The 14,863-nt window shown below is 36.5% G+C and overlaps 1 protein-coding gene across 1 annotated transcript in view; it reads left to right on the plus strand.

Annotated features, from left to right (window-relative positions):
• Nucleotides 1–14,863, plus strand: part of LOC103277937 (musculoskeletal embryonic nuclear protein 1) — a 63,491-nt gene that overhangs the window by 22,361 nt on the left and 26,267 nt on the right. Inside the window, exons 2-4 of the mRNA XM_062970028.1 lie at nucleotides 2,136–2,184; nucleotides 3,363–3,458; nucleotides 5,252–5,373. Coding sequence (XP_062826098.1) covers nucleotides 2,136–2,184; nucleotides 3,363–3,458; nucleotides 5,252–5,373 — 267 coding nt within the window. The remainder of the gene's footprint in view (nucleotides 1–2,135; nucleotides 2,185–3,362; nucleotides 3,459–5,251; nucleotides 5,374–14,863) is intronic.

The following is a 14,863-nucleotide window of genomic DNA, read 5'->3' on the forward strand; positions in this document are numbered from 1 at the left end:
AGCATGAGGCTTTTGTGGACGAATTGATCTGACTATATGTTTTTTAAAAATTATACTGTATTTAATAGTTTTAATTGGTTTTATGTACTGTGTAATTTTTGACTTTTGTAGGCATTGAATTACTGCCATTGTTGTAAGCCGCCCTGAGTCCCTTCGGGTGAGAAGGGCTGGATATAAATGTTGGAAATAAAATAAATAAATAAATAAATGAAAGCATAGTAACAGTAATAATGTTAAAAGATGTTCTCATTAATGCAGGCACACAAACAAATGAAGAAATAGTATTTAATGGTATATCCTGTGATGTTCCATTTTAAGGTACTGTCATAATCTTGTTAACTCATAAGGGCTATCCTGAAGTGTAACTCAGTGTGCCTTTTGTGGCATCTGTAAACGTATTTGGGCTCATTTCTAGAAAGCTCTAGATGTTTGGGGCATGAACCTTTCACCCACACAAACTCACTCTCCTGGTGAAAAATGCCTACTTCACCAAATCTGACCATTTCTGTAAAATAAGACAGTAACCTCTAAAAAAGCATATAGAATTGCAAAAATCATGTCACTGAATTTTGCCCCACCTGTATATTAGACCTACAGGCAAATATACAAATTGAAGCTATAAATAAGCAGTCTTCTGAGCTGTTACTTAATAAATACCATCTAAATAGAATTGAATATCAGTGGAATGGGAAGTTTCAGGGTCAAAGAGTAAATGAGAACTAGTATTCTGTAAAGGCAGGTTGGAGTCCACTAAGCACCACTCTAATTTGCCAGACTTGCTTTTCCCAATATTGATGGTCTTCAGTGATCAATTTGTTCATTTCTGAGATGAATAGATTGAGAATAGCGCAGGTTGTTAGATACCTGTCTGGATAGTGAACATGGAAGACCTTAAGTTGTCCAGTAAGGGTTTGGGGAGTTATAATTGAAAATATCTCATGCCACATCTATAAAAAAAACTGTCCCGACTGACAGTGCTATAGCATATTCTGTTGTGAAGGGTGAGAGAAAGGTCTCCACTGAAATATTTTCTTTTAGACACAAAACCATAAAAAGAGAGACCAACAATGTTGCAACAAGTGTTATCTTAGAATATTTCAAGCGATCAATATTAATGTGCCTTTTCTGAATGTTGTATTCACATTTTTTATAGGATTCTGTGTTTCGGTTTTTCATCTCAATACAGCTCAAATTAATCATTTCCTCTGCAAATCTTTTACTTGGGCTTCTTATTTTGTTTTACTGCTCTCTTCTACATAATTTACTTGGAAGGAATATGATTGTTTTCTTGACTATGACATTTCATTCTGTTATGTGATGTGTAGGTAGTTAACTAAAGATAGCTGTTTTGTACTTATTGTAAACAGGCATTTCAATCCTATTTTTGAGTTAGTGGAAAACAGCATTAAGAGAATCTATATTCTCCCCAGGGTTTTGCAGTTATAGAGCAAGTTGAGATCTTTTCTCTAATTTTCATACTAGTTCAAGCTATAACCATAGAATATGTGTTGCCACTATTCAGACTGCTTCAAAAAATCAGCACGTTCCCTATTTACCGTGTATTTGCTTTTAGGATGACCTTTCCATTTCTTTCTAAGCTGCCTTACATTTTACTCCTGTCCCTCATTTTATTATATATAAACATTTCTTCATTTGTTTTTAATAGAATGAGAAAATTCAGCAATTTTGCACCACACACAATGAAACAGAGAACTTAAGATATTTATGTGAAATAGTTTGCAAACCATTAGTTAGAGGTCTTAACTTAAAGACCAGTGCAAAGTAAACTGTCCTGTATTAATAAAAATACCCAGTGATTCCAGATATATTGGTTTATAATCTTGATTATTCCTGACCATTGGTCATGAAGGCTGGAGCTGGTGAGAATTGTTGTTTAAAACATCTGTAAAGTACTAATCTGCCTAATCTTGATATTTGGTATTGAAAGCACAAATAATTCTAGAATGCCACCATACGCTTTTCTTAAGTATTAGATTAAAGTTTGCACTGGAAAAAATGGATAGTATTTCAGAAGATAACATTTTGGGCAATTAGGACAAATCTACCTGAGCAGGATATAGAGTTAATTTGGTGTAACTTTGGCAATCTACTGATTATATTTAATTCTCTTTCAGTGAAACGCTTCAGAGAACCAAAACATGAAAGACGTCCTTGGAGGATTTGGTAAGAATGTTCAATATGATTCCTAGAGAACATTCTCTTTCCTAGAAAGTAATCTTATAGGCTTTGGGTAATGTAATACAAAAGGTGCATAATTGCAACCTAATTAGTGTGCTCACCAAAGCAAAGATGTCCATGAATATCAACTATTGATTCGTATGCTGTCCAACAAATTTCAGGCTAATTTGGTACAACAGCAAGTTTACATGATATAATTTTTAATGAAAAATAATGACTAGCTGTTTTTTACAGCAAATAATGTAATAGGTAATATGTATTCTTTTTTCCTTACTGCAGTTTATTAGAAGTTCTGAAATAAATTCCTTGTTCTTCAAAGATTTGTCTTGCTCCCAAAGCCCCTTAAGAGCTTTATTAGATAGCATCAGTATGCACTCTTACTGCCAGACCTAAAGTTGTTGGCCCCTTCCTCTGAACAGATTATGACTATGAGAACTCCATGGCATCCAATCCACTTCCCATGCAAATTACTTAAATCGTCTTCAGGGCTATAAAGTTGATGCCCTTAGTAGTTCTCTTTACACTACTCAATCTTGCCTGTCTCCAGTGTCTTCCATCGCTCTCTTCAGTGACAAGTACAGATGTCAGGGAGGATGGGGAAAGTAAAAGAAAATCTTCAGATTTTTTTAAACTAGCCACTAAGTTTTAAAAAAAACCCTAAAGAATAGGTGGTGAGGGCATCCTATAAAGATCTGGATGTCATTAATCTGTGAAGAATCAGAAGATATGGGAATGTGGCCTAAAGAAACATATAAATGGAGGTAATGGTGGGTCTGGTAAAAGTTTTCAGAAATGCAAGATGTGGAAGGTGACAAATAAGACTGAATAAATCCTCACAAATTAAACCAGTTATTTTTAGAGAAAAGAAATGGACCAAGGCACTTATTGGAATGGAAACTGAATAAAATACATCAGTGTCAGATGCAAAATTGATCTTGCCCACAAATTATCATTTGGAGCATTTGCATGTTTTTCCCTGTCCTTCAGTTAGATAAACCTGAAAACCTGATGCTGAGATAGGTAGCTCGGCAGGCAGAAACAGAATTCTCAAAGCTGTTCAAACATCTTTTGCTGACATATTGTTCTTCTAAACTTCACGATATTCTAATGGGTTCTGTGCCATTCATGTTTAATGTGACTATTTCTTTATAAACTTCCTGTAGGTTTTTGGATACATCCAAACAAGCCATAGGGATGTTGTTCATCCATTTTGCCAACGTTTATTTATCAGACCTTACTAAAGAAGACCCTTGTTCACTGTAAGTAATGCACTGTTGAGTGAATAATCTTATTCAAGTCCAATTTATAAAGAGCAAAAATGTATGCTGATTTTTCCATTATAAGTAACTTTACATCTGAACAGTGTAGGGGTTTGCATTATTTATGCTATTTTTCCATTGTAAGAAGTGCTTTAGGGTTGAAAATGGCTACAACTCCTGTTGGTAACAGTTGGGGCCATGGATATTTTTTAAAAACACTATTAGTATGCGGTTAATGCTTTCTCTAAAATTCATAGCACACTTCACACGTAGGAGCCTGAATGAAAATTTCATTGTCAAGTTCTGTATTACTCACTATGCAGCAGTTCTGCTAAATAAACTGAAAAACATAAGGGCAATCAGCAATATAGCAACTATACCGATTGATATTACAGTATCTGCCAATGTAAGATTGCCCTCTGGTGGAGTCTTTTATAGTGTACCTAAACGAGTCTGTTGTAGCACAGAATTTTGTTACACTAGCATTAATCTTTTTAAAGTTGTGGTATGATTAAAAGCATTGCTGGATGAATCAGGCTTAAAATGCATTAATCTAATCAGTTAATTAACTAAAGATTGCAGCCTTTAACCCCAAATACAACAAGGAGTAATACATATTCCTTATATGTAGGTTACATACATATTACAACACTTAAATCAAAGAGAAAGTATAAAGAGCCTTTAGCCTACTTTTTCTTTAAGTTTTGCCTTACAGACTTTGGATTGTTGCTGTTGTTCTATCCTAGCCTTGTAGTTTCCGACAGTAAGTAGTAAAGTGCTTTAGAGCTATTAAATTGCTAAGCGGAGCATTTTGGGGGAGGTGAAAACAGAACATGCAATACAAGAGTATGTTCTTACATAGAGTGATATTGTTTTTCATTTTTATCTGGAAGATGTTATAGGCTGGATGGTATTTTTGTGAGTGCAGATTTTGCTAACTTCAGAATCTGAAGTGGGGAATATAAGAGTTAGTATGAAGGTGTATACTGGTTAAAAAATAATGCAGAGGTACATGCCTGGGAAAAAGCACAGTGAAGGGAGTAATGCATTTGGACTGACGTACTAGCCAGCCAAGTAAAAGGTAAGCAAAAGATAATTATAACAATTAAGATAAAACCATCCAGCTAAGGGATATAAAGAATAAATGATGTAACCTGATCCAGACAGTATTGATCTCAATAGAAAGCCAGTAGAAGAACACTGCAAAAGAGAGAAAACACAAGTATATTTCTTTATTGTATCATTGTTAAGAAGAACAATAAGAAATTGAAATCTTAGCAAATAGGATGGTATTAAATCTATCTACATAATGAGCAAAAACAAGTACAATATACACATCTCCAGCTTACATATTTTTTGAGTTTCTGCATTCTTACAGAGCAAGAATATTAGATCTGAAAATTATGTAAGCTCCTGAGCATTAAGCATAAAATATATGATGAATCTACACTGTAGAACTAATGCATTTTGATATCACTTTAACTTCCATAACTCAATGCTATGGAATTCTGGGAGTTGTAGTTTTGCAAGGTATTTAGGCTTCTCTGCCAAATAACGCAGGTGCTTCACCAAACAACAATTCCCAGGATTACATAGCAATTAGCCATGGCAGTTAAAGTGGAGTCAAACTGCATTAATTCTACAATACAGGTGCACCCACTGTCAGTTTCAAGAGCTGTGTGCTGGAAAAGGATCATGGGTAGTAGTAATAAATATGTCTTTTTTAACCACTACATACCTTGAAAATATGTATTTTCTCAGATGCTTTTTGTATATTTTTCTCATCAACTTAGGTACCTTATCAATTTTCTGTTGGATGCCACATTAGGAATGCTGCTTATTTATGCTGGTATACGGGCAGTAGGCAGCATTGTTGAATGGCAGCAATGGGAGTCTCTTCGCTTTGGTGAATATGGTAAGGATTTTAATTCCTAACATGCTTTAAGCTGCAACAATTACAATACTAGCAATTATGGAGCCATTCCCCCACCCCACCTCAAAGGTGTTGATTACTTCAGAGAACTTCAGACAGCCAAAATATGGTTTTGTGTTACTATATAGGTTTCCAGAAAACCTATATAACGTTCTTTGTGCAACACATATCAGCACTTCAATGGGTAACATTATTGCAAATAGTTTTTTGTATTTGAAATATATATTATTTTAACTTTGAATTATAGAGGACTTTTCCTGTCCAATCCAGGTTGGTTTCTTTGCTGTTACATTTCTGCTGGCAAACAAAGACTTTCACTATTCAAGTGGTTTTTGGCAATTGATTGGCTGCCAATAAGATAGCTGATTAAACTCCGGGATAGATATTTTGTATTGATGTGCATTTTAAACTCAATTGTATTTTAATATTTTATTTCATGCATTATATTTTTAAAATGCATTATTCTTTATATCTAAGGAGCACATAATGTATTAGGAAGGAGGAAAAAGGGGCATGTTTAAGGCAAAAAAAATATTTATGGCAACTCATTTTAACCATCAATCCATAGCCTTATGTAGATAGAAAGGGGGAAAATCTGCATATAGATTTGTATAAACTGTTTGAAGAGATATCCATCCACCTGGTGGACAGTAATTTAAATAATAGTTTCTTAAACAGGGGCTCCTGATCCTAAATGGAAACCCTTAACTCAATGTTGGGGTTCCAAAAAAAAAATTGGCCAGAGTAAAGGTTTTCTGGTCATCACCTACTAGCTGTTTTAGACAGTTACATAAATCTGTTGTGCAGTGTTTACAGTGGACTCTGCAGAAGATGCTTCAGCTGTACTTCATAAAAAAGGAAGTCTGTTTAGCAAGCCTTGCAAATGCTGATTTGTTATCAGTAAGTTTAATAAAAGTTTGATTTTTATACCTATTGTATACCAGTTTACACAGGGTCACATAAAAAATTCTCATGTTAAAAGGGGTCCCAAGTAGAAAAGAAGCCCTGGTTTAGATAACAGTCTCCATTGAATTTTTCCAAGTTTTTGTTTTTTTTCCAAGTGGGGAAATCTCAAAGTCATACTAGGTGTGTAGATCTGCTAATGTAGTTCTCTGTAGCCTAGGCTCTGTAAAATTCATGTATTTAATGTTGCAGAAAAGTGGAGTCTGTTGAAACAAATATGATTTTCTCTACAATGAGGGATACTATTTTCAGATGCTTAGACAGTGCAAATATATACTTTGTTGTTTCAACTAATTACCTGTAATTAAAATAAGATCTTTACCTGAGAAGAGAACCTTGTTTTGAAGCAAACTGAAGAGTCTCTATAAAATGTAGGTCTATTCAACAGTATTTGAAGTAGACATTTCCTTGTGAGCGCCTACTTTCATGGTTAGTGAGAATTTTCTCTTAGATGATGAGCTTTCCAGTGAGATGCACTAAATAAGTACTGTGGAATTCCATACATTAATCTTTTGTTTCAGTCACTAGTTATTACCGTGTTTCCCCGAAAATAAGACAGTGTCTTATATTAATTTTTGCTCCCAAAGATGCTCTAGGTCTTATTTTCAGGGGATGTCTTATTTTTCCATGAAGAAGAATTCACATTTATTGTTGAACAAAAAAATGAACATTTATTATATACTGTACAGTAGTTGTCATCATAAACCAGCATAACCAGACAAACTGTGAATCCTATCAATAATTTCTTGTTACTACCAATATTTCCATGTACAACACTTTATGGTACAACACATTTACCGATCCTGCATGCTCTGGTGTTCTGTTCGGCGAGCATGCTTCCAAACAAAAACTTTGCTAGGTCTTACTTTCGGGGAAGGTCTTATATTTAGCAATTCAGCAAAACCTCTACTAGGTCTTATTTTCTGGGGATGTCTTATTTTAGGGGAAACAGGGTACTTTCTAGATTCTTGTTTCATAGACCACTTGTCTATGTGACCACAAGACATAGGAAATGGGTGAAAATTAAGATAAAACCTTTGTAGGCTGATGTGTAAACATCAAACATTTTCCTGAAAATATGAAGACACCCAGTTAAATGTATAATTTATCCAACTATTACAGTAGCAAAGTCCAAGTGTTACACACAAAGTATAGAAAATGTGTGGTCCTCCAGATGTTGGCCTGGAACTTCAATTTTTCCCTCACCATTGGTTTTACTGTCAAGGGCTGATGAAAGTTGTAGTCCAGCTACATTAATTGTACACCCTTCTACACAATATAAGGCATGTGTGTTATTGATAAAGTTTGGAAATACAGGTCAAACATATCTTATTCAGAATTCCAAAATACTCCAAAATCATTCACATAGGTGGATGAGATGACAACACCTTTGCTTTTGATGGTTCAGTGTACACAAACTTTGTTTTATGTACAAAACTATTCAAAATGTTGTGTAAAATTATCTTCAGGGGTTTTTTTGTAAGGTATATATGAAACATAAATGGATTTCTTGTTTAGGCTTAGGTCCTATCTACAAGGTATCTCCTTATATACATACACATAAATACAGATATTTCAAAATCCAGAAATAGCTGAAATCCCAGACACTTCTGGGATAAAGCATTTGGGATAAAGGATACTCACACTGTATAAGGGGAAAATGAAAGAGTGGGAAAAACGAAAGAGTAGTTCCGCTTAGTAGAGTCTTGGTAAGTTAACACTTATATAAGTCCTATTGATTCAGTGGATCTACTCTGGTTGGCTAGCAGTAAGATTTTATTTAGTTTTAAGGAAGAAAATGTGTACTTTGTAACCATGCTTTAGATAATGTCTAAATTTTTAAAATAAATGTATAAATTTAAAAGAGCAGTATAAAATACTAGAGAAGAAGACTCATGTCATGTCACCAATTTTTCAAGAGACTTCTACAAACAAATGAAAACTTATTAATATTAAACCAATCATTTGTTTATCCAAGAAACACTAAAATGGTAAAAAAAAACTACCACATAAAAATGAAAAAAGAGAAGGAAATATGAAGACAAATACACCTTTCAAGAAAGGAGGTACTTGTTAAAAAGTCACTGACCTAATTCCAGTAGTAATAGGATTGGGATATTCAGCTCTTCTTCCTTAGAGCCTTTGGAGCTGTCCAGAAAACTGCTGAGAGGTGCTGTGAGCCTAAATTAGTTTTTGTGGGTGGTTTGGGAGCTGCAGCTGGGAAGATAGGTTTTCTCCAGCATAGGATAAAGGCATCCTCTGTGAATGCCAGTCTAAGCTTACAGGTAGCCACCTTTATGGTCCTTAGAAGTGATGATAAGTATCAGATATGTTCATAAGGTATACTCTGTTTTTTGGATTCCAAAACATTTAGACCTTTAAAGATCAGAAATGGCACTTTACGTTAAGGGTGGTAATCAGTACAAAACTAGTACAGGTGATATAAAACGGGTGTTACCTGCTTTAAATTATAAATATACACCAAATTCCAAGAAATCTGTCTTCTGAATTACATGAAGCTTCCAAACAATATTTAAAAGCAACCCCATACAGAAAACATTCTAATTGCCTTAATCTAGATATAACAGCATGCTAACTATTTTCATAAAAGGTGTTACCCATTAGAAGAGGCAACAAGGGGATCAGCAACTCTTGATCTAATCTTAACAAATGTGGAAGACCTGATCAATAAAGTAGAAGTCGTCGGATCCTTAGGGGCAAGTGACCATGTGCTCCTGCAGTTTGTGATACAATGAAAGGCTGAAACTAAGACAAGTCAAACACGCATTCTGGACTTTAAGAGAGCTGACATCCAAAAAATGAAGGAAATACTGAGCAGCATTCCATGGACACCAATATTAAAAGACAAGGGAGTTAACGATGGATGGGAGTTTTTTAAAAGTGAAATACTCAAGGCGCAAATGCAAACAGTGCCAACAAAGAAAAAAAATATGACACGTGCAAAGAAGCCAGAATGGATGTCCAAAGAACTTCTAACCGGGCTAAGATTCAAAAGAGACATGCACAAGAAGTGGAAAAGGGGAGAAATCAGCAAAGAAGAATTCAAACGTATAGCCAACTCCTGTAGGGAAAAGGTTCGCAAGGCTAAAGCGCAAAATGAGCTCAGGCTTGCCAGGGACATTAAAAACAACAAAAAAGGCTTTTTTGCTTACGTTGGTAGAAAAAGGTAGAAAAAGGAGGCGATAGGGCCTCTGCAAAGAGAAGATTGGGTGACGGCGACAGGGGACAGGGAAAAGGCAGAACTGCTCAATGCCTTCTTTGCCTCGGTCTTCTCACAAAAAGAAAGCCATTGTCAACTTCAGCAACATGAAATGGACGAAGGATTTGGGGAAATCCAACCCCAAATAAGGAAACAAGTTGTCCAGGAACACCTGGCCGCTCTAAACGAATTCAAGTCGCCAGAGCCAGATCAGCTACATCCAAGAGTACTGAAGGAACTAGCGGAAGTTATTTCAGAACCACTGGCAATCATATTTGAGAGTTCTTGGAGAACGGGAGAAGTCCCAGAAGATTGGAGGAGGGCAAATGTGATTCCTATCTTCAAGAAGGGAAAAAAGAACGACCCAAACAATTACCGTCCGGTCAGCCTCACATCGATACGAGGCAAAATTCTGGAAAAGATCATTAAGGAAGTGGTCTGCAAACACTTAGAAACAGATGCAGTCATTGCTAATAGTCAACACAGATTTACCAAAAACAAGTCATGCCAGACTAATCTGATCTCTTTTTTCGACAGAGTTACGAGTTGGGTCGATACAGGGAATGCTGTGGATGTAGCCTACGTACATTTCAGTAAGGCCTTCAACAAAGTCCCTCACAACCTTCTGGCAAACAAACTAGTAAAATGTGGGCTAGACAAAACTACGGTTAAGTGGATCTGTAATTGGCTAAGCAAACGAACCCAAAGGGTGCTCACCAATGCATCGTCTTCATCTTGGAAAGAAGTCACAAGTGGAGTGCCGCAGGGTTCCGTCCTGGGCCCGGTTCTGTTCAACATCTTTATTAACGACTTAGACGAAGGGTTAGAAGGCACGATCATCAAGTTTGCAGACGACACCAAACTGGGAGGGATAGCCAACACTCCAGAAGAAAGGAGCAGAATTCAAAACGATCTCGACAGACTAGAGAGATGGGCCGAAACTAACAAAATGAAGTTCAACAGGGACAAATGCAAGATACTTCACTTCGGCAGAAAAAATGGAATGCAAAGATACAGAATGGGGGACACCTGGCTAGACAGCAGTACATGTGAAAAAGATCTTGGAGTCCTTGTGGACAACAAGTTAAACATGAGCCAGCAATGTGATGCGACTGCTAAGAAAGCCAACGGGATTCTGGCCTGCATCAATAGGGGTATAGCATCTAGATCCAGGGAAGTCATGCTCCCTCTCTATTCTGCCTTGGTCAGACCACACCTGGAATACTGCGTCCAATTCTGGGCACCACAGTTGAAGGGAGATGTTGACAAGCTGGAAAGCATCCAGAGGAGGGCAACTAAAATGATCAAAGGTCTGGAGAACAAGCCGTATGAGGAGAGGCTTAAAGAACTGGGCATGTTTAGCCTGCAGAAGAGAAGGCTGAGAGGAGATATGATAGCCATGTACAAATATGTGAGGGGAAGTCATAGGGAGGAGGGAGCAAGCTTGTTTTCTGCTGCCCTGCAGACTAGGACGCGGAACAATGGCTTCAAACTACAGGAAAGGAGGTTCCACCTGAACATTAGGATAAACTTCCTCACAATGAGGGCTGTTCGGCAGTGGAACGCTCTTCCCCGGACTGTGGTGGAGGCTCCTTCTTTGGAGGCTTTTAAACAGAGGTTGGATGGCCATATGTCGGGGGTGCTTTAAATGCGATTTCCTGCTTCTTGGCAGGGGGTTGGACTGGATGGCCCATGAGGTCTATTCCAACTCTACTATTCTATGATTCTATAAGCTTGCCATTTATTTTCTCTAGACAAAAAGAAACTGCCTAGGATGTTTTGAGGCATGCTTCAATTCTTTAGGGGGGAGCCATATACATACATGCTTGTAATAACCCCCACTTAACATACTAAAGTTTCTGAAGGCTAAGATTGCATTAGCTGTTTTGAAAATCCCCTTCGAGTTTCTCTTCTCATTGTAGGGTTTACATCTGAAGTACCCGAGTTCTTTTTTTTTTTTTTTTTTTTTCAAATGCAGGTTCTTTCAGAATGTAGAAATGTTCTGGAAGAACGTGGAAATGTTCTGGAACTACAAATTACAGAATCCCCCTGTCAATGTGGCCATCAACTATCAACCATACTAAATACCTTAGGAACTATAGTCCAAAAATAACTTTCCTAATTCTGTCTTCCTCCATATTTCTAACTACTGAATAACGTAATATGTGTTAATTAATACATCATTTTCTTAAGTCTATGAACTGAGCCGGAGGAATACCATTGGTTATTGCCATTGGTCTTAGCACTATAGAAGTGAAATAGCTATTGTTGGTCATACCAAAGAAAGCACTGAGTGTTTATTTTAGTAACCCCTCACACCTTATTGGGAACTGGGGCCATGGCAGAATTACTAGTTGTCTTCATCAGAAGATCACCCTGAGCATTCAGGAATCCCATCAGATTTCAGCTGTATTGACCCCTAGAGAAAAAATAACTTTGTGTCAAATCTGTGACATACGGTGTGTATTTGTGGAAGTTGACTGATTAAGCTGCTCCCCAAGTATTTTTATAAGTGCCTTTATATAGGAAAGCAAATATTCTCTTCTTCTTGATTTTACAAATTATACAAACATTGAACTTTCTTCCATTTAATATTGTCAGCTATGAGGACATCTGCTTTCCTGGGCAATAGATAGTGATTTGTTGTTTGATGTTATTTATCTTGGACACCAATTTAGTTCTTCAGTAGTAAACCTTTCTTGGATATGGATTTAGTATGTTAGAGTTGTATTAAGAGAACTGATACTCCAATATATGAGAAAGAACCTCAGGCAATAGAGCAGATTAAGTTTCACAAGGGAAATGGGAGAATCTGAGTCTAGTGTGTGTCATGTGTTCACAGTTGTCTTATATACAAAGAATACTATTTTGGAAGAGAAAAGAATCTGGAAAGAACCAGAAAACTGCTGTTATTTATGCTTTAAATAAGTAGTATATTCACTGATTTTAGATTTGTCTTTTATGCACAGGTCCATCTATATATTATTATAATTTATTTAGCATCAGCATACCCATGTTTATATGTAGAAAGGCAGGTGAGCATATAATTGAAGGATGGATGACAATATAAGAAACTAATCCCTGTTTTGGATAATCTGAGTGGTACAGAAATTTTAGTGTAGTATAGAAGGAAGAATTAAGCTCATGTGTTGATCCTTGTGGTGGTACATTCAATTATGCTTGTTTTAATAGTCAAATAGACTTATAAATAATTAAAAGAGATTAATTTCAATTTTCCCAAATCTAAGTAATATTTTAATATGCTTAAACTTAATAAACCCTATAATGTATAACACAGAACAGAAGACAGAGCCTTGCCAGCAGGGTAACAGTGTACATAAACAGGAGGGAAGAGATAAGAGAATAGAATTTAAGAGTTAGTTTCAGAGTTCCATCTGTAATTTGGATCTTTGCCAAAAAAAGGTAGAAATTGGGGGATTCTTTTTTAATCAGAACCAAATTTTTGTAATTTGCAAGTTGCCAGAATATGTCTACAGACGAACGAAGAAAGGGAAAAGAGCAAAAAAGGACAAGAGAGGAAGAGATGCTATTTTTTCTCCCTTCTTGTTTCACATATTATGTAGTTCTTTGTGGGGAAAGTGATTTCTCTGTAGGATGTGAGGATGAAATGTCTTAGTTTTTCTGTTGATCATCCCACTGTAGTTTTTCGGCCCTACTAACTAGTTGTGTACCCAAAGCAACTTTCAACAGAGGCAGAAGACAATACAAATAGAAAAATAAATACAATGATAAAAATAGACAAAAGAACATAAAATGCGTCAACATCAAAGCGTGCACCGGAGCAAAGAAGATGTTAATAGCATATTAAAACTTGTTAAGGTTTTCTGAAGAAATACTATTGAACTGAGTGCATTGTAGGTCTTGATCTGGAAGTATGCTCCAGAGACTTGAACTTTTATTGATTTTTTAAAATGATTTGTAATTAACTTTTTATGCTGATTCCCTAGACAGAATTAAGCACAAGTTCTTTAATTACCTTTATAAGAACTTCATGTTGAGTGCTCAAGTGTCTATAGTACTGATATAAAAGCATCATAAACTTCAAGACCAGCAAGTAAAATGTCTGGTATATGTCTTTCAAAGCTTCGCCAGAAAAGGAAATGGCCAGGGTCCATTTCACATTACAGCTGTTTAAAGGCATTTGAGTTTCCATTGCACAGTTCTCAAGCTCAGCTGTTAGTCTGGATTTGAAGCTACCATAAAATTAACTTGAAAGTTGAGGATGAAATATCATAAAGAGTAGCTGTAGTCTTCATATTAAAAACCATATAGTGAATTGATCTCTGTTTACAGGCTTTCATCTTACTATTGGTACTTCATTCCAGTTCTACCTTCAGAAAAATAAGCAATTTCATTTGCATGTGATTTAAAAACTTAAGAAAATTGTTTCAACTCTGTCTTTTAAAACAGCACTACTGTTCGTTTGTTTAATTATTGTAGCAAAATTTATTTGAGAAATTGGCATCTTTCTTGAAAATGGGTAAAGAGGATACAACATGCATCTTCAAAGGTGTGATGACTCATGGGCCATGTAGTCCCGTTCCTAGTGCTGTTGTGACAGATGAAGAGGAAAACTTGGGTTTTCCACCATTTCAGCCAGAAAGGGAACTTTCCCAGCCTGAATTAGAGCCCTTGCACCTGCAGGAGGTTTGTATTCCAGAAATCTGCCAAACAATCCCTGAGTCAAAATCTCCCCCATTTTCTCGCCGTAATTATTATCTACAACAAAAAGGAGTTCAGCAGGCTAATCGCCGAAGCCTGAGAATCGCAGCAAAGCATTCTGATGATTAAGCCAGCTTCCATGAGAAATTTTAGGGAGTCATACATCTGGACACAGAGATTGACTTTCGTTTCTGGTTTCCCCAGAGAAGTGTTCTCTGGTGGGAAACGAGGCCCTATTTAGGTTCCTTGCCCCTTTTGGAATCTTGCGGAGTCAATTCGTCAGCTACTGGAGTAGCGTGTGTGGACAGCTACTCCATTTCCAAGCCTTGTTCCTGTTTCCAAGCCTTCGTTCCCAGCCTTGTTTACTTCCACGGATCTTGCCTTGCTTCCCGGACCTTGCCAAGTAAATTCCACGGATCTTGTTTTTGCTCCTCGTTTCTTGTTGCCTTGTTCAAGCCTTGTGTTCCAAGTATCAAGATATTTCCTAGCCTTGCTCAAGTTTCATGGACTAAAGGACCTTGTCATCTCCCCTCACTTCGCTTGGCGAAGTGAGTGTTTCGGTTATTGGATTACAACTTTGGACCTTAATATTTCATATTGGACATT

The sequence above is a fragment of the Anolis carolinensis genome, chromosome 2 (assembly GCF_035594765.1).
Source record: "Anolis carolinensis isolate JA03-04 chromosome 2, rAnoCar3.1.pri, whole genome shotgun sequence".
NCBI lineage: Eukaryota > Metazoa > Chordata > Lepidosauria > Squamata > Dactyloidae > Anolis > Anolis carolinensis.